The sequence below is a fragment of the Diorhabda carinulata genome, chromosome 1, assembly GCF_026250575.1.
Source record: "Diorhabda carinulata isolate Delta chromosome 1, icDioCari1.1, whole genome shotgun sequence".
NCBI classification, from domain to species: Eukaryota; Metazoa; Arthropoda; class Insecta; order Coleoptera; family Chrysomelidae; genus Diorhabda; species Diorhabda carinulata.
The window spans coordinates 25,910,902-25,931,552 of NC_079460.1; the positions used below are offsets into that span (position 1 = coordinate 25,910,902).

The window sequence follows — 20,651 nt, forward strand, 5'->3', positions numbered from 1 at the left end:
TTAATCCCACACAATCCAATTATGTAACGTCACAAATTACAGCAAGCGTGTAGCACCACATCCTTCGTGTAGCCATCCTAAGAAAGCTTTCATCTTGGAGATACCGACAAGAGAAATGGTCATGTTGAGTACAATTAATATCTCTTCAATCTTTTGAGTTTATTTATTGCTCCACTTTAATTTTTGGGTCCGTTTTTTATTTTGCGCTTATAATTTTGTTCAAACTTAAGAAGCTAACCCGCATTTCATTCACTTTATAAAGTGATGTTTATGTGAAAGCAACTACATCATTATTTATTATCTTGTTGTTTATTTTACTCTTAGAATAATCTAAGATATTGCTGTAAAGTGAGGTAATGTCGTGTAATCTTCGGCATTAGAAAACAGTCAGACAGATTTGGTTAAGAAGATCGTTCTATATACGGAGACTAGATAGGGCCTTTCTAGTTTCCGTGATCCTATGTTATGTGGAAGAATTATTGCCATTTTATATGATCCTTTCTACCATAACACGCTAGCGGTTGAATGTGATGGATTGTTTAGTTTGTTTTTGATGTTTTGAATGCAATTCAAGGCTAAAAACCGTGTTGACACGTTCCACAGAATGCAAGTTCCAAGTTTCTGAATTTCGTGCCTGCAATCCACATGCGCACTAGGTCGAATTGTAATATTTCGCATTTTGATTTCAAAAAATCTGAAGTAGTATTTCTCGAGAAGAATTCATTGTTTTTTTCCATAATAAATCAAAATAGTGAAGTTGATTAGAAATGTTTTATCAAACCCAAACACAGCTTCCGAAAAACCCTTCAAGTTTTACGGAAATTTTGGATGTGAATACCTTTCAAATGTCATTTGTCATTTTTCCTGAAATTCAATAACGAAGAAATAGATAAATACAAACGATTTGGAATTTTGTGTATACTTTTGTTCAAGTGAGGTTACAAGGTTACATAAATAATAGATCTAAATTCTGTTTTCATATATATATATATATATATATATATATATATATATATATATATATATATATATATATATATATATATATATATATATATATATATACATTCTATTGTTTCCTTTTCGGTATATATACATATATACATAGGAAACAATAGAATGTTCATTATATATGGTTGCCTTGGAGTTGTCCTATTTTATGGAGTGTCCAGATATTTAGATATCAAGCCAGAAATTGAAGGAACTATTATTATTAACTTGGAAAATGGCTGCCCCACCTCACCATTTTATGCAAAATTTGAATAATCCTCAGCAATCTGGTAAGAATTTTTAATTTATATATTCATATTAGTTAAAGCTTTTCATTTCAGCTATACTTTCATATCAGTTTCAACATTCACGTTTTAGCAGACTTATAAAGTACAATTAGTCCACTCACATTAGGAGTTTCACTTCTGAATTAGAGATAATGAGCTATTAACCTTTATTTTGTTCAAGTCTAATAAAATCTCTTATTCATTCTTGAGATAACACTTTATTTTAATTTTTCATTGTAGTTATCAATCAGAGGGATTAAAAGGGCTATGTGTATAATTTCATTAAAAAAGTTTAGTTTCATATACAAAAATTGATGTGTTTCAGGACTTTTCCTGTGGATTAAAAATTATGAAGTAAATAGAATGTTACTTTAAAAAATGACTAAAATCATTTATATTAATTTATAAACTATATTTAATATTTCTCATTTATTGAATTTAAAAATACTGAGTGGAATATTTGAAGTATATTTTAATAGGTAATATATTCACCAAAATTCTTGGACCCCTCAGGTCAATTGTTAATTAATGTATTTATCATGACTCCTTTTTGGTACACTTAATTTTTATCTATTTCACCATTGACTAAAAATGTTTACAAAAACAATTTTCCACAATTTTAGATATCAATGTTTTAAAAAATGGTTTTTATTCATTTGGGGTGGGGTCGGTAACCCTTTAACAAAAACTAAAATTTTAAACAAAGTCAAGTGCCACTATAACAAATTGTATAATTTTTATATGAATAAAACAATGTATAAAATTGGTAAAACTAATATGGAAGTTAACTAATAAAATTAAAAAATGATCCACAATGTTTCTAAAAGTTTTAAATAAAAATGAAACATTGCACAGACTTTTCTGTTCAAGGAAATGTATGTTTTTATCCAAGACAACATTTTATACATTAAAATATTAAAATTAAAATTATTGAATATTAAAATATTGAAACATTTTCAGTGAGATTCTTGTTCTTGTGTTTCTTACAAAGCTTTTTTATTTTTGGACGATATGGATTCAAAATTATGTTTATATAAGAAAAAACTTGTCACACATATAGGGCGATCTGAATGTTAGAAGGATTGTAAATGTCACATTTTTAGGCACATAACTTTATATTGCAAAACTAACCCAACAATTCAGTATTTCCATTTATTTATCCTGAGGATCACCTAAAACTTGTCTCAGTTCTACAAATTTTGTCTTCCATAACCATAATTAAACATGGAGAAGCTCAATATCTTGAATTTCAATCCATGTTGAAAGTTAATCATTAAATAGAATTCTAATAAAATCCATTAAGTCTGGTTTTATCAAGAAGGAGAATATGTTACCATATTAATCAAACTCTTGACCTCTTTTGGCAAATTCTTCTTTGTAAAGTCATTTAGTTTAACATTTCTTCATTAAATGCAGTATGATCACAAGTATCAAGGTTGGGTGAGTATATATTTAGATTTGGAAACTATTTATATGTATGGGAGGTGAATTTTCATTTTAAATGACTTCCAGGAATCATACAAATCTAGAATAGTTCAACCTGATCCTTGCAACTCAAGGTTTAGTTTGCTAAGTTCATTTGCACTTTTCATTTCCTTTGAAAATAGTTTGAATCTTCTGTGAATTGATGAAGAATGATCACCAATGTATTTGACAACTTTTTTTCAGATTTAACACTTCCACTCCAGGTTTTCGCGCACAAATTTGAATAATAAAATGAAAACCCAAAAGTGGTTGAACAATGTGTGCAGTAAGAAGAGATCTTTGTTCAAATTATAATTACCTTTGGCAGAATTGAGCATAGAAAAGCGAATTTAGCGTTTTTTTTGTTCTAATTCAATATCATAATTTCTATATTTATTAAGATCACTTTGATACCATATAAGCCAAAGTATATTGAACCATTGCTAGAAGTAACACACTATTGTCATCAGTAATTCATCTGTAGCTGGTGGTAATATTATTATTAATTTTATAAATTCATTTTATAGTAAATTCAATACACGAAAATGAGAATTTTTAGAAATCTTTCACATACATAAATACGGGAAAGCTATCAATGATAAAAAAGGTCTAAACAATTTAAGTAAAATTTATAGTTATATTATATAAAATGTAATGCAACTGTGAATGATTTGATTGATGATTGCTACATAATTTAAAGATTTAAAAACCAAGAAAAAATTAATTTTTCTTGTTAAACAGAATCCTATGTTCATTTTATTTTTATATTCATGATGTAGGTATTGATTAATATGATTACACAAATTGTGAATGTCAAGTCATATTTTGATAAAGGTAGAAGTTGGTCGAAATGTTAATTTTCACACATTGAACTGATTTTCATAGAAAAAAAGCCTAAGCTCAAGACAAAATACAAGAAACTTTTTAATTTCTTACTTCTTAGACCTCTTTTACATGGTAATTTATCGTATCTATATATTTAGATATAATTTTCCATACAGGCATGAGAAGTTCCTTTGGGCTATCACCTATGCAAACTCAAATGACTTCGGGAAGTATGCAGAATACTTTGCCAACTCAAATGCCAGTCCCAATGTCTAATCCAATGGGAAGTCCAATGGTGCCTCAGATGACTAACCCAATGAATGGAACTATGGGAAACCAGATGAATCCTAGTATTAATGGAGGATCACCGATGCTAAATCAAATGAATCCACATTATAGTATGAATAGTCCAATGAATGGTACTCAAATGGCACCCCATCAGACACCTACTCAAATTCCTATACAACAAAGACCTATGGGTAAGATATTAATGTATCTGTTACAACTGTGGGCCACTTTAAACAGCCACAACGACTTGTGAATATTTCTTAAACAGCCACAATGAGTTGTGAATCTTTCTTAACATCCACAACGCTACGTGGCTATATGCTGAGGACCACGTCGTGTCGTGGCAGTTATAAAAGAGCCACAACACGCTTAGAGCGTTCAATATTTGCCATCACTAATCAGTGTAAGTTTGTAAAGCACAAAGTAAAATGTAACTCGAAATGACATGATAATTTTGTTTGTAAGAATAAATAAATCAGTTCGATAAATATGAAAATTTGAACAAGACCAGTGCAAGGCTATGATAAGGATACGTTTAATATAAATATATAATAAATTTTAGTACCAAAAAAACTGAATTTCTTTTTTTAAATTTACCATTAATTTTAAACAACAATTTAATATCATTTATATATTATCCTTTATCCGTTATTTAACATTTGGATTTTTGGTGGAATGTTTATGCCTTAAATGTTCTTGTATTTTCTTTGTTTTTTGTTTACTATCTAATAATTTCATTTTTCCAGTTTTTGTCCCAAGATATGAGAACAAGTTTTTGTGAAGAAAAAAACTATTAACAAATTATAAATTGAAACAAAATAGTTGAAATCTATCTTTATTAGTACATACATACATTTATAAAATATTTATCAACATGAATTTATCTAGTTCTACTACAGAGGACTGTAATGTAATTATATCTGAAGGGTCTATAGAAAAAAATGACGACAACTCATCCTCAAGTGATTGTAATAGTGATGTGATTAAAACAATAACACAGGAGTCCACAAATACAAATTTTAACGAAGTAAGAAATAGAGAATTGTCTCTTATGGTAAATAATGAAACAGACAACTCACAATTAATTGATAGTGATTTGATTTTAAAATCACAGAAGTCATCAACAGACAATACATCAGCAACTAAATGCAATAGTGGTTGTAGAGATTTGATTGAAAAACTACCACAGAAGTCAGCAGGTTTAACTGATAATGAAGAAATACTCATTGCCAAATCGTCTTTTTCTACTAAAAATTATGAAACACACAATTCACCATCAACAGATTATAATAGTTATGGTGATGCTTTGTCTAAATCAATATCAGGGCAGTTGATAAGAATGGGTACTTCAAAAATACAAATTGCAGAATCACCTCCTTCTACAATCAATGATGAAATAGACTACTCACCATCAGCTGATTGTAATAGCTGTTGTGATTTGAACACAACACCGCAAGGCTTAAAAAGTAAAAGTAATGAAACTGTTGGAATGTTTTCGCATAATTTTATGGAAACTCCAGATGCATCTCCTGAGAGTATTTCTATATCTCGTGAATCTCCAAAAAAAAGAAAATTTATTGACAAACTTGATTCACCATCTAAAGGTCTCTCTACAACTATTGAAACATATACTTCAGATTCTTGCAATTTTTTAATAGATACAGGTAAATTTATATATATATGTTACGGTTAAAATTTTTTTTAGTTTGGACTAGGGAAAACTAGTTTTCACAAACCCCCTTAATAGTGTTAACGACAGTGGCAGTGAAAACTAGTATTAACTGCAATAAAATTTAATGGTACATATTGTACTCATGTACCCATACGTAAATATTTCTGCCAGAGATTTATTACCTATTTACATTTGATTTATTCCTTTTTGTATACTCATACGCTTATATCAAAGCTTCAATAGACTAACCTTTTAGTCCTAACAATTTTGTTCGGTTTAGTTAGGTTAGCTTTTAATCGCCGATTGAGCAAAAAAATAATATTCAATGTAATTCAAAATGTTATGAACGCTTCAGTTGCTCAACTAGTAGAATAAATTTTTATTTTATTATATTTCACGTACTTTTTAATTTTTAAAATAATATATAATTTTTTAACTGGAAACTGTTTTTCATTAGAATTCTTTACTGGCAACTAGTTTTAAATGATGATTCAATTAAATTAGAGAAATGCACTTTTAACTAGTCAATTCTAATATTTTCTAGTCAAAACTTGTATTTTTTAGTCGAAAATGTACATAACTAGTTTTAACGCCGATGGTATTAGTCAACACTAGTTCTAACCAATAAAAACTGGTTTTAACGGAATGGGACTGTGAAAATTGGATTTCTTTAGTCAAAACTGGAATTAATTGTAACAATTATATAAAATAAAATAATGAACTTTCACATATATGTGATGCTTCCAATATATATTTTCTATTATTACCTCCAATTTAATAATGTTTGTCAGATTCATTATCTTATAGCACTTTTATAATGTATTTTTTAGTAGCTATTTCTGTCACTTTTCATTTTTGATGACCAAACACTTCCTTCAAATAATGTGTTTGTATTTAAATGGAAACACGATGTATTATAAAAAAATATTGGAGCTAGTTTATAGTTGATGACAATATGAAGTGCAAGATTAACGATCTCTTTGCAGAATGATTGGAGTTAATTGACGCTTAATTAGTTATTGGGGTTTATTGACAATTGACAGAATGAAATTGAATGTAATTTATGTTTGTGGGTATGTAAGTTGAATTAAATAGTTTTATTTTTTTTAGAATATGCGGCAAACTTGAATCATCATGAGATGCCACAACCAACACCAGGAGTTGCTCCAACGCCACCATCAGTACCTGTCCAGCAACAACAACAGCAGCAATCTAAAGAGTTTAATACAGCCTCGTTATGTAGATTAGGACAAGAAACAGTACAAGATATTGTTAGTAGAACACAAGAAGTTTTTCAAACATTGAAACAAATACAGGTCAGTTTAAAAGTAAATGAAACTTTTGAATTTGGTAGCTTCTACTTAGTGAATAATAGAACAGATTCAAAAATATTACTACTTCTTAAGCCTTTTTTGTAGAATGAGTAAACCCAGTTCTTTCTTCATTATTATTATTATCATTACGTTCAGAATAAGCAATTTATTATTCATTGATCAACAAATGGAACATTTATAATGACAAGAGAATTTGTATTGAATAATAAACTATTAATTAATATTTTAAAGATTTTTGAAAAATCTACCCTATATTCAGAACAGTAATAAAATTATTTTTTTTACTGAAAAAACGGGAATTTTTTTTGGTTCGATTCTTTTGTTTGGTTCTGTAATAATCTTATAAACTGTTATACTTGGTAGAAAAATTTTGTTCTTTGAATAGAATATAATTTGTTTTTATAAGTGCATTTTAAAAGTATTATTCATAGAAAAAAATATGTTCTTACAGGAGTACTGTAGAATTTACAGCATGCTAAATTGAGGCATTTAAATATGTGAAGTGAACATATCAGTAGATAGGAGTGAGAAAAACTTCAGCTTACTTCAAATATTTTTGTCCATTTCTACTAAACACACAAATGTTTATTTAGGTCTCTAGGTCTTTTTAAATTTCATTATCTCTTTTCCTGATTGTTCTGAATTAGTTTTAATTTCATTTTTTGATTCTACCTACCTCATTGTTGCTACCGTTAAGATATATATATGTATATATATATATAATATATATATATATATATATATATATATATATATATATATATATATATATATATATATATATATATATATATAATGATCTAAAACTTACGCAAAAATGTAAAAGTACTATACTTGTACTTAGTACTTCTTAAGAATTTATGAAAATTTCAATGAGAGTGATAAATGTACACTACACTTAGCAAAAGACACACCAAGACTAGAAGGAAATTCAACATTTATTTTCAATATGTAAGTACATGTGCACAGTCAACTACACCAACTTGAAAATTAACCTATTATACACGGTTAAAATCTTAAAATATTGGACCAGTTAGTAAAGGATACAATGCATTGGGCATTCTCAGAAGATCAGAATCATCATAATTGGTGATAAAAAGTTGTTATTATAGGTAGGACTCTCTGAAGAAGTTCAAATACTGGTGTTCGGCAGGGAGACAGTCTTAGCCCAACCCCATTTTATCAAATTATCAGATCAAATTATTGAGGAAGTAAACAAAGTCAATGCAGGATACAGAATGGGTCACCACTCCACAAAGGTATTGTTTTATGCAGATGATGGTATTGCTGTAGCAGAAAATGAAGATGACTTACAACGTCTACTATATAAGATGAATATTTCTGCCGAAAAATTTGAGCATCTCAGTCAACAAGACACAATCAATGGCAATATCAAAAAATCTTATTAGATGCAAATTGGCAGTCGATAGCGTAATAATACAGCAGATATCAAGATTCAATTACCTGGGAGTGAATATATCTAGTGAAAGAAACCTGAGAATAACAATTTATAGTAAGTTGGAAGGTGAATGTTATAGATACAAAGTTTTTTATAATTTTTATGTCGCATACCTAACGATAGGTGATTGTTGATTGAGTCGAAATACACGTCTTTGATTTATCGTGACCTACAATTAACTTTACTACTTTTTAATGACAACCATCACACTAGGTATGCGATATGTTATTAGATCAGCGAAAAAGCCCTACTATACTTTTCTGTCCTTTAGCATTATTTTTAAATGATGTTATTTGATTTTGAGATAGTATCAGTATGAGATATTTGAATTAAGAACGAGATGGATTTTCATTTACTTATATTATTCTTCTTCCACCTCTCTCATTGCTTTTGTCTTTATAACTGTATTTGAAGAACCTATCAGACTATTTGATAGATAATTGAATTGTTTATAGAAGCAGCACGCGACAGGGAGAAAGGGATTTAGTAAATTTCACCTCGTCTTTTACAGTATTGTATTTCATGCTTAGATGTTACATTTAAATTATAAATTATTGAAAATATTGTTTGGTTTCTTGTAGATCTAGATAACTTCATATGTTACAATATTATAATCTGGATAAATAGATTATAAATAAACAAATAAAAACAACATTAAATAGCAATTAATATGGAATATATATGAATCGGAGTCGTAAACAATTATGAAAGTGTATAAAGTATAATTTTCAGGAGTATTACTACTGTACAGAAGTATCATTTTGTTAGCAGTATGTTTTACTCATATAGTGAACATATTTGCGTCGTTGTTAACAAAATTGAATTATGGGACTATGTTTATTGAAACTATACCTACTTTATAAAATGGTTTTTTTCTGAGTTTCTAGGTTCGTTTATGGAACACTGACATCCTCTAATAAATTTGTATGAACAGTTTATACAGTTTGTAATTTATTTTTAAAAACGAAAAAAAGAGAATGAATATTTTCAAGTTGGCTCATTTTTTAGAAGTTTATATTTTTCTGACAAGTGTCATTTTCAGTCAAATGTTACCTTATAAATGATGGTGATATTAGTCTATATATAATACATAATTTATCTTCATACTTCGTAGTTGTGACAGTGGACGATCCTGAATCGTTGTGCATATAGGCCCACTTAAAACTACTAGAGCTTGATGTCCTCGCAAAAGCCAGTCAATGTAACTGGGCAAACTGTTAGGCTTGCCAATGTTTTTGAACCTCGCACGTTTGAGTACTGGACCAATGATTCATGTTTTGATAGGAAAATAGGTGATTCAATTTTTCTTTTTGTCAGTTGGTGAGAGTAATATTGCATTTGAAATTTTGTATATAATGCTAGATTTCAGCAATATCATTAATAGATAGAAAAGATATTTGGCTTTGGAATATATCTATATATATAATAAAAATAAGTCGATAAAATGTGCGTGCCGATAAAACTTAAAAAGGAGTCCCGACACGATAAAAGGACTTATGTGGTGTGATAGCCCTTTATCCCTCCTCGAACAAGAAAGTTCCCGTTTTAATCTAAAGGGCATGTTTTTAAAGATATAAGGGACTTTCCGACCCTTCAACTTGGAAATTAAGTCCAGTGGCGCCATCTGTTATCGAATATTTGAACTTCGTTCAAGACAACTATGGAGACTATACACTCCAATAGTCATAGTGTATAGTCTCCATAGTTGTGAGCCATTGCAGCATGTGTAGTAGTGGCGCGAAATTTAAAATTCCAATTTCAATAAAATCTTAAATTTCATTTGTTACTATAATAAAGTTGTTAAATTTTGTGTATTTATACGTCATTATTTAACGTATATTTTGGAGTTAAAGCGACATAATTTTAGTTATCCAAATTAGTTCTCAAAATATTTAAAAATTTAGGTTTTTAAATTTCGCGCCTTTACTACATACGCTACCGCTACAGAAGCTAGAAAGTTCCCGTTTTAATCTAAAGGGCGTGTTTCTAAAGATATAAGGAACTTTCCAACCCTACAACTTGGAAATTAAGTATAGTGGCGCCATCTGTTATCGAATATTTGAACTTCATTCAGGACAACGATTGTTTGGGTTGCATTTCCAAAAGCGTTGCGAGCAATTGTAGCATGTGTAGTAGTGGCGCGAAATTTAAAATTCCAATTTCAATAAAGTCTTAAATTTAATTTGTTGCTATAATAAAGTTATTAAATTTTGTGTATTTATACGTCATTAGCTAACTTATATTTTGGAGTTAAAGCGACATAATTTTAGTTATCCAAATTAGTTCTCAAAACATTAAAAAATTTAGGTTTTTAAATTTCGCGCTTTTACTACAAATGCTACCGCTATAGAACCTTTTATTATGGCGGACGATAATGACCAGAATACTCTAGAAGGTGTGAGAGAGAGAATATTTTCAAATTTTCTCGAATATTCTAGAGCCTAGCTCTCTGAATATATAAGAGCCCGGTGTCGCTCACCAGAGTTAGTTTAATTTGAACAGCGAAACAAGCGATTTCAAAACGAAAAGAAAAGAAGTTATCTGTGAGCCTTTATTTAGAAGTATCACGTGTAAGTATTTTTAATAGTGTGTTTAATTAACTCTCGATTTTGAAACGAAATAGAAAAAAGTTATTTGTGGGTTTTTATCGTGAAATTTCAAATGTGAGTATTTTTAATAGTGTTTAATTAATTCTAATGGTTTTTTTTCTTTAAATTGTAATTTTCTTAACCTCCAAAAAGTCGCGCGGCGTCGAATTGATGCCTTCTATATACTTTTGGCCGTAAACAAAATATCGCTCGACCGCTTGAAGGTTAAATATATTTTTTTTTTGTCTCAACATACCCCACGTTTCCGTTACAAAATAATTATCTATAAAATGTTTATTTAATTTATATTTTATAGAATACAATGCCCAGACGTAAGAGAGGAGGAGATTTGGCCAGTTCTGCAGCGAAACGGCGGAAACAAAAAGAATCTCGAAGAAATGAAACGGAAGAAGAGCACGAAGCACGTTTACAGAATCAACGGACCAGAATGAGTAACCTGAGAAGCAGAAGAAGCGAAGAAAGAACAGCAAATAAAAGTACTGAAGAGTCGAGAATTTTAAAAGATAATCTAACAAAGGAAGAATTCCTCTACGAACCGACGAAAAAATATTACAATCATAAATACGTTGTTATTGGAAAAATGAATAACGTTTGCCAGTTTGCCATGTATATATACTCCGGACAATAAAATGAAAAATGTTTATAAACAAGTATTGTAAATAATGAGAAAACGTTTTCAATAAACTTTTTCTTTACTTTTTACGTCATAGTTTATTTTTTTATTTCGACTCTACCACGTCATCTCATATCAACTCCCGGGCGAAGCCGGGTTTTTTAGCTAGTTAATTATATAAAATGTTGGAAAATCGAAAAATTGTACTAAAATAGCAACTCCGGGAAGGGTATTTATCAATTTTAAATAAAACACCCTTTATTTAAATATATATCATTATAACTGTTTTTTATTATTATTTCAGCCTCCCAATGGTACTCCCCAATCATTAAATGCAAGCAATGAGAAAAAAGCCAGAGTTCAAGAGCTTCTTCGTACCATTAGAGTTCTTTTCAAAAGATTGCGTCTTATTTACGAAAAATGCAATGAAAATTGTCAGCTACAAGGCATGGAATATACACATATTGAAAGTTTGATTCCTTTCAAAGACGAACTAGACCCGAAACACGATGAAAAGAAAAACTCAGAGGCATACCGATTAGCATGCGAGGAAAGCAAAGAAGTGATGGAGCAAGTTATTCTGAAAAATAAACAGCTCAAGGAGGTTATAGATCACTTAAGGCGTATAATTTGGGAAATTAACACTATGCTCACTATGAGAAAGTCATAGCTAATTTTTTTGTTAATATTTATTATGTAATATCACAGAAACACATTTCATACTTTTTCATATATTACAGTAATAGTTTTGTTCACTAACAAATTGTAAAACTTTATTATTGTGTGAATGCGAAAATTTCAGCCTGAAGTTTTTTGAAATGTAAATTTTCTGACACTAGATACATGGATAAATTTAAAAACAGAAAATTTATTTTGTTATTCTGAAAAATAAAAGGGAGGTGATAGATCACGTAAGGCGTATAATTTGGGAAATTAACAATGCCCACTATGACAAAGTCATAACTAATTTTTTTGTTAATATTTATTAGATAATATTAACACATTTCATATATTACACTGACACTAGATATACAGATAAATTCAAAAACACGGAAAATTTGGAAATTCATCTAAAACTACCTTTATTTTTCAAATCACAATGCAGTCAGCTGTAGATGCGACAAAGAATAAGTCAATATCATATTGTTATGACATTGAGTTTGCTTTAGAAATCCTAGTACATGCTGTTAGTTTAGTCTGACCGTAAATATGTTCAGTTGGACATCGATAAGATAAAGAAAACAAGTTTCCAGAAATTCGCATTATTAATAAACAGAATGTAAGTAATGTAAAAATAATTATATAAGTGAATATTATTGTAACAATGACTGTTATGGGCCATTGTGAATGGTGATATGAGTGAGTAAATTGTTTTCTTGGTATCGTCACGCTATTCTTAGAAACATACATCTTTCTTGAATTTCTGTTTAACTTTCTTTAATTTATTTTCCAGGACTTATCATTCCTTGTACGTTTTCTTGTTCTTGATCTTGTTGGTTGTAGTGGATTTTCGACAATGTGTTCGCCTAGAATAAATGTAAACATTGTGAATCATTTCCAGGAAGTTCTGGTTTAAAGCAAAAATATGTTCATAATTTAAATCTGAAATCTAAAGATACATACCTCGTCTTGATTGAAAATTCAAGAGGGACACGTCAGGTATTTACACAATCAAATTTTTCATAGTTTATTGGAAAAAAATGCCTGACCTAGTCGTATTCGGTACGAATGACCATTTTTTTTGTACTTTTTTTTATAATAATGACAACACCTAGTTACGGGGGTTTGATTTTGTATCTGACTATAAAGACTAAAATATTTTTAGGTTATAATTAGTCAAAATATACTTACTAGATGAATTATAGTTCGAACTTGCACAATATTCGGACTCAGGGTCACTAAAATCCTAAATATCTCTAATATTTTCAGGATCCATCACGAAATATTATTAATCTTTACCTAAACAACTTGTAATTAAACATACGACTTCCAGACAATAGCAACAAGTTTAAGAATGAAAGTAGTTCAACTCCTGACATGTACCATTATTATTCTGAAATTTACGCATTCCCGGATTTGTACCTTTTTTGTTTTGACACCCTTCTCATGAACAAGTGCCACCATCTTTTGCTAAAAAATCGCAATAGGGACATAGACCAACGTTATACTGAAAGATACATGTTAGTCAAAGCGATTTCAGTAGAGAGCGTGTATTTGAAAAAAAAGTGGAGTTGGACCATTGTTATTCTATGTGCCTCATATTTAAGTAGACTTACGTTCTATTTGAGGATGAATTCTCAGGTGTTCTCATACCTCCGTAAGTGATTGAGAAGTTGAATTTCACATTCACAATGTATGTTGTAATTCATATAAGGTTAAAATTCTTGAATACTTGAAAATGTTTAAAATACAATTAAGATTGATCGAATCATTAAATAATGCACATATATTCACAAAATACTATGTGATGTCAATCATTGCAAACTGATATTTCAAGATATTAAAAATGTAATATCTACCAATCCATTTTTAGCCCGGGATGGAAAGCAAATTACCGGCCGGAAATATATTAGTTGACAATTGGCCATCTATTGTGTGATTTATGATAACTAATTTGAGTCGATTACTCGTGTGTGACTGAATAAGATCGGTAATAGGGCATAGTAATTCTATCATTTCTTTGATGCAATCCAGTTCACTGCTCGAGACCATTGGTGGAGGTTCAGGTAGGGTCAAAAGTATTGCTCCCATAATGAACACAAATTCCATGAATCGTTGGAGCATATAAAAACAAGAGCTCCATCTTGTGCGAACGTCGAATATCATTTTTTGTATTGACTTTTCAATCCCAGCTCTAATTGTCTCTTCCATAATTCATTACTTGCATTGACGCTCCTTTTCATATACTTTACTATATTCCTTACTTTGCGTATCATCTCAGTACAATTGTTTGCATTATCAATGGATTTTATTACGACTAAGATAATCTTAAGAGCAAAATAGGGAATTATTTTTTTTTCTTCAAACATTTCTCGATTGGCCTTCATAAAAAAGTACTGGCATTGTCTGTAATAACAGCTGAAACTTTCTCAATGGAAACATTCCACTCGGTGAAAATACCGGTGAGTTTCTGAATAATGTAGGTTCCACTGAGAAGTTCAGTCTTATCCAAAAAATGAATAGTGACCTCTATAAATGGTTTTTGCATTGTTTCGCTCCAAATATCGTGATGCAATAGCTCTGTGCGGTTTTTATATTTATCTTAAAAAGATTACTCATCGCCTCATATTTTTCATCTATTCTCGCTTTTATTGTCTCTCGACTCGGCACTTTGTACAGTGGAAAATGGCTTATTATATGATTATGAAATTTGTAATGACCTCGGACCTTTTTCTGTAAAAATATTTTTTGCTTGAAATACTTGTGTCACTGTCGTTTTCACTTTCGGTAACCTGTATTCCATCTTCATCGTCAGAATCATCACCAGAAAGCTCACTCTCTATTTCGTGATCGCTTGTAATAGCATTTTCGATAGTAGTGTTGCTTTCGGGATCACAATCTTGGTCTGAACCTTCTGTATCACATTCCTCAAAGCACGCATTGCTCAAAGTCTGTAGGTTTAACTGTTTTTGGATTCTCAGACATAGCCACTAAAGTAAAAATATCACACTAATTGCGCTGCGGAGTCCCTCGGACTTTGTTACACTTACTTGTTTTGATAATAGACTGAAGTCGACTGAGCACGAGATGGGTCTTCCCACCATAAGAAGGTATTAAGCAGCGCCTACCGCCTGATAAACAAATACGAAAGTTATCACAGTGTCATACTTTCTTAGAGTCCCAGCGACTCCGTGACGCCTGACGCTTAAACACATTTGAGTATAAACCCAATAGCGGGGTAATATGTGTCATCTAATTCCGAAACTGATAAGTGATTTTTTACTAATAAATAACAATTCACCCAATAAAATACAATACCTACTTAACGTTGAATCGGCCAATCAGAACGCAACGACCGGCGCAATGTTTTAGTGTAATTCGTTTTCTAACAAAATAAAACCATTTAAAATATTATATTCAACCATTAAGCTGTGTTGTAAAGTTTCTTATTTTGGGTGCCTATAGCAAAGTTGCAATTTGTGTTCATTATTGTATTGTGTTCGTTGTGTTTTTGTTGAGTTTCATTGGTTGTGCATTTGGATTATTTTTTTATTTGGGAATCTTTGAACTTTGATATATATTTCATTTTTAAGGTAAGTGGATATTACTACAATTAATATACATCACTACTCTCTTAGTTAATATATTCAAATTATAAGAGGCGATAGATGTACAGCTTACAATTTCGAAAAAAAAAACTGTATATTTAGCGAAATACATACTTACTAAAATCTATTTATATAACAAATAATCACTTCTTTTCAATTTTTTAGAAATGGCTGGAAATAAGTGTGTTTATTTCAAGTGTGGACTAAGTAAGAGATCAGATCCTACAATTAAAATGTACAGATTTCCTGTGAATGATCCTACCAGATGTCAAAAATGGATCATACACTCGGGTGAGTTATTCTTAAGACAATTATTTTTCATAAAGGAATAAAAAATAGTGAATGTGAATAAATGACTGTTTACAAATGTTCAATACTAAACATAAGTAGGTTCTTAATTATCGTCAAATAAAAGATAATTCGTCCAATAGTTTTTTCTGATAATGAGTTTATTTGTATTATGGTCGCATTGTATATTATACGAGTACAATTATTTACTACAAATTCCATTCAATCTTATAAACTTATCAAAAGTACTTGAATCATACCAAAATTTAAACTTAGAAGCCACCTTTATAGTAAATGACAAACAGAATAGAATAAAACATTTTTGAAAATATTTCAAACTTATACATAAACACAACTAACCGAGTACAAAGGACTGAAATTTAATATTAAATGGGTCGGGTACTGGTTATAAAAAAACTAATTTCCAGAAAACAAAAATATTAGAATGTGAATAATGTTTCGAAGCAACACTATCATACTTTTTAATAAACATTTTGAGAATTTGAAAAAGTTTTAAAATTACAATAAATATACTCAATTTGTTGGCCATTCGAATTTCCCACTAACAATGTTGTAGCTGTAAAATGTACAAGGAATATACACAGGACCGTTCTACTTGTAGTTTGTGACAATTTTTTCAATTGCTCAGTCTATAATTATTATAATTTTATATCAACAGTTTCATAAAAAGTGTAGTTATTATTGTTACTTTATTTAATATTTCTGTTCGATATTTTCTAATAAATTCATTTACTAAAACTTTGAGTGTTTTATTTAGTTATCTAATATGAAGGATACTACCTCAGAGCAAAAATCCGTGATTCCTGACGTTTTTTTTATTTACATTCATTTATTTCAATTTATTCATAATGTACTTCATAACTTCACATTGTATTGAAAATACAAAATTTTAACTCATCCTACTATATTTATATTGAAATCCGTCTGTTTACAATTTAACTGAAAGTCCAAGCATTAGGTAATGCCATAAGATGTTTATTGCCCAACCGACCTCTGACCTCTTAGAACCTTCATGCTAAAAAATTATCATCTAGGTATCTTTAGAAATATAAGCAACAAATAGATTTAGTAAGTTCTGAATATCGACGACGGCATTTCTTCAAGAAAGGAAATATTGTACAATTGAAGAATTCTGCAATGTCATTAATTCAATTATTAGTACGATATTGTATATATAAATATACATTTAGTATATTTCATCTCGTTACATTTAAAATATTAGTATAGTTACAATTTTTACAAGTTATTGTTTTTGATTTTATTAAATATATTAATACAGTACGAAAGCGGAACAAAATCAAAAATATTTTTCCCAGGAAGAGAGGGGAAAATCGATAAATCACATAAATCAACTGAAAGTTGAAAAAAACATACAAAATAGCCAGGACTTATTTTTTCGCCACTTCAAAATATGAATGTTTCAAAAATACATTCATGACCGAGGTTCTGAAATCGCAAATTCATATTATTTCAGTCACTAAAGGAAAGTATATATATTTTATATACCTTTATGCAAGGATCCTTTCTATCCCAAATTTAAGTGATTAACAGATTAATGAAAAATTATTTGTTTCATTTGCTAGTGCTACACGAATTCATTACAAAAATCTTTTTTTTATACATTGAAATTGGTGACAAATAATTAGTTCTGAGAAGTTTAACTTCGGTTTAAAACCATTTGAGACAATTTTGCAGTAGTTACTTTTACGCTCGTTCTCTAGCTTAATGCCATCTGAAATAAACAACATTATTTCAAAAACTAATTTTTTTTGGAAAGACAGTACATTGTTGCCAATTTTACTTTTTATTACGAAAGTGACACAAATTATCTATTCGATAGGAATCTTCACAATAGATAGATAGGGCGAATTTTGAAATATCATGTTTCTAATAATGTTATATATATGTTGTATTCAAACAATAAATATTTGATCAATGTTAAATCAACCATCAAAAAAATATAGGATAAACTTTTAAATACTTACCGTGTTGGAGGTTAAGTTGTTTTTCTCCACAAACTATTTTCCATTCGTTAAGTAATATTTGAGGCCGCAAGCGCAGAAGTGGCCTAAACTAGAAGATAATGATGCGGAAAAATTAACATTTATAAAATAGCATCTTTAGAACTTATTTCACAGATTTAAATTTCAATGAAAATTTATTTTCTTTCAAGTTTTTCATTGTTTTAGCTAATTTACTTTTAAGATAGAATTATTTTAGAAACAAAAAGTGTAATATTTATTATTATTATTATGAGTTAAGCCACTTTTGCATTATGGATTATGATTTCTCTGATATCAATTTATAAGGTTAGACCGTTTTGACCAGGAATAAAAATCAATATTACCATTAATATCTTTATTTTTATTACACCATACAACAATCAAAAACAAATCATCATCAATAACTGTTAAAGATGTTTTCAAATTGCTGTAAATATGATGAATTGGCGGTGTGTAAGACAATAACTCTATTAAATATTCTTTTTCTTTCCACTTATTGTGTGAGCAGGGGATACTTTCAATGATAACGGAATTCCTCTATTTAAGGTCAACTTAATCATACTTATTAGAATATTTAAAAGGATGCATTTCACAAAACATTGGCCATTGCATCTTTAATCATTCAACTTTGCCTTTATCTCCACATAGTTTACGATTCGTAATATTTTTTTCTAGAGATTTAAAATAAAATAAATCTTTGGCGTAGAAATTATTTTGACGGGTTTACTCTTTCTGGCCGCTAAAATAACTTGCTTCCTGTTCTCAGACACATATATGTTTTTGAAGAACCATTTCTGCTTTTCCACTAAACCAAAATCCTGATTGCATGACATGTATGAATGTCCGCTCACAAAAAATTTGTGGTCAATTTTATAAATAGTAGAACTGAAAACAATAAACTGACAGATAAGAACCATCTTGATATTCTTATTTTGCCCTCCACATTGATCAGAGTGCATTATAAGATGTTTGCATTTTACAATATTTTTTAAAAAATACAATAAACAGGAAGCTATAGTTTCATCCCACTAAAACATGTACATTTCATAATTTTTTATATTTTAAACACATAAGCAGTATGTCCAGAGTTGACACTTGTAATAACATATTCCTGGGCTGATAACAGGGGTTGGAAGTGTTTTCATAAGATCTAAGCAAATTGCACATACATCTTTTATAGATTAATATATATTTTTTTAAGCCTTCTCTTGCAGCATTTGCCTTGAGTGAATGTAAATTTCTTTCTTGTTCAAGTCTTGTTTTTTTATCATTATCAGCCGCTTTAATTTTAATAATAAATGCATCACACTTTTTGCATGAATCTGTTACAGGAGGATGAAAACTGAAGGTTAAATTGTTCATTAAATACTTTGCTAAAAATAAACTTCGATGCTGGATTTTCAACTCCTTCAGCATAAAGAGAATACGAATACTCAAATTCAAATCTGGCGATCTGCTTCATAGGCAGGAATAGAGTCTTTTATTTAAGAGCACGAGCAGAATTATTTTTACGAATAATATAGTATTTATATACAGTAGAGTCTCGATATATCGTATCTCCAAGGAGACAGTGTAAAAATATGATATATCCAGATATTCACTAAATCGGGATTATGAAATTTTTAAGGAGGGGTGGGGAAGAATGATGAAATTTTCATAGCATTTTTTATTTATATAACACAAAAAAAAATAAGTAAGAAATTACAAAATTATTAGATACATTTGTATGTACAAAGATAAGTAAATGTTTTATTTAAAATAATCCCTGATTTTCTTTTGTTCGTCATCTGGTTCCATGATTGACTGCTCCTCTTCATTTATAAAACCATAAGTTCGAAAACAATGTTTATTGTCGCGTTTCTTATATTTTTCCAGGCTTTGTTGACTATATTCAAAGCAGAAAACAATGCCAGTTTGTATTCAACCCCTTCTTCAAGACTGTCTAAAAGCTGCATCACTACTTCCTTTCGATAAAAAGTTTTGAAAACTTTAATTATGCCTTGATCCAATGGCTGAAGAACTGATGTTGTGTTAGCAGGCAAATAACTACCTTTACCTTACTTAGACGGGGTATGTTATTGTGGGCAGTACAATTGTCTACAAATAAGAGAATTTTTCAAGTCAAGATTAACTGAAATAACTCACTCATTAAACAGCTCAGCTGTCATCCATGCCTTTTTGTTCCTATATGCCTATATTCTTAAAAAACCTTGGTTAGGTTTACCGATTAATAGTGGCTTCAACTTTTCCGATACATCCATGTTGACCGTCAGCAAAGTGGTAATCCGGTCTTTACTGCTCTTGCCGCCATGACACTTTTCTCCCTTGTAACACATTGAGCGATTGGGAAGACATTTGTAAAATAGACCCGTCTCATCGGCATTAAAAATGTTCATGGTTTCGTAGTCCTTGATTATTTCTTATAATTCTACTTTCCACTCGGAACAAACTTCATTTAAAACACTTGCACTCTCCCCACTTAGTTTATCGAGAGCAATGTTATGCGATTTCTTAAAGCGGTCGAACCATC

General features: G+C 29.8%; 1 protein-coding gene across 7 annotated transcripts; it reads left to right on the forward strand.

Moving 5' to 3' along the window:
- Window positions 1-853: 853 nt before the first annotated feature.
- On the forward strand, window positions 854-12,451 carry LOC130900396 (mediator of RNA polymerase II transcription subunit 30). Of its 7 annotated transcripts, none has more exons than XM_057811168.1 (5): window positions 854-932; window positions 1,109-1,280; window positions 3,743-4,045; window positions 6,637-6,842; window positions 11,846-12,451. In XM_057811168.1, the coding sequence occupies exons 2-5, from the start codon at window positions 1,226-1,228 to the stop codon at window positions 12,209-12,211; spliced, it is 930 nt and encodes a 309-aa protein (XP_057667151.1). In that variant the 5' UTR covers window positions 854-932; window positions 1,109-1,225; the 3' UTR covers window positions 12,212-12,451. The 7 variants fall into 7 exon arrangements, with proteins under 7 accessions (XP_057667151.1, XP_057667270.1, XP_057667217.1 ...); XM_057811287.1 differs by having other exon boundaries at window positions 915-932; window positions 1,173-1,280; XM_057811234.1 differs by having other exon boundaries at window positions 919-945.
- Window positions 12,452-20,651: the final 8,200 nt, after the last annotated feature.

Excerpts from the sequence above, each read along its gene's own strand:
- LOC130900396 (XM_057811003.1), top strand. The coding sequence starts at position 4,729 with ATGAATTTATCTAGTTCTACTACAGAGGACTGTAATGTAATTATATCT. Across the intron at positions 5,519-6,636 it reads CAATTTTTTAATAGATACAG|AATATGCGGCAAACTTGAAT; the intron begins GTAAATTTATAT and ends TATTTTTTTTAG. Across the intron at positions 6,843-11,845 it reads AAACATTGAAACAAATACAG|CCTCCCAATGGTACTCCCCA; the intron begins GTCAGTTTAAAA and ends TTATTATTTCAG.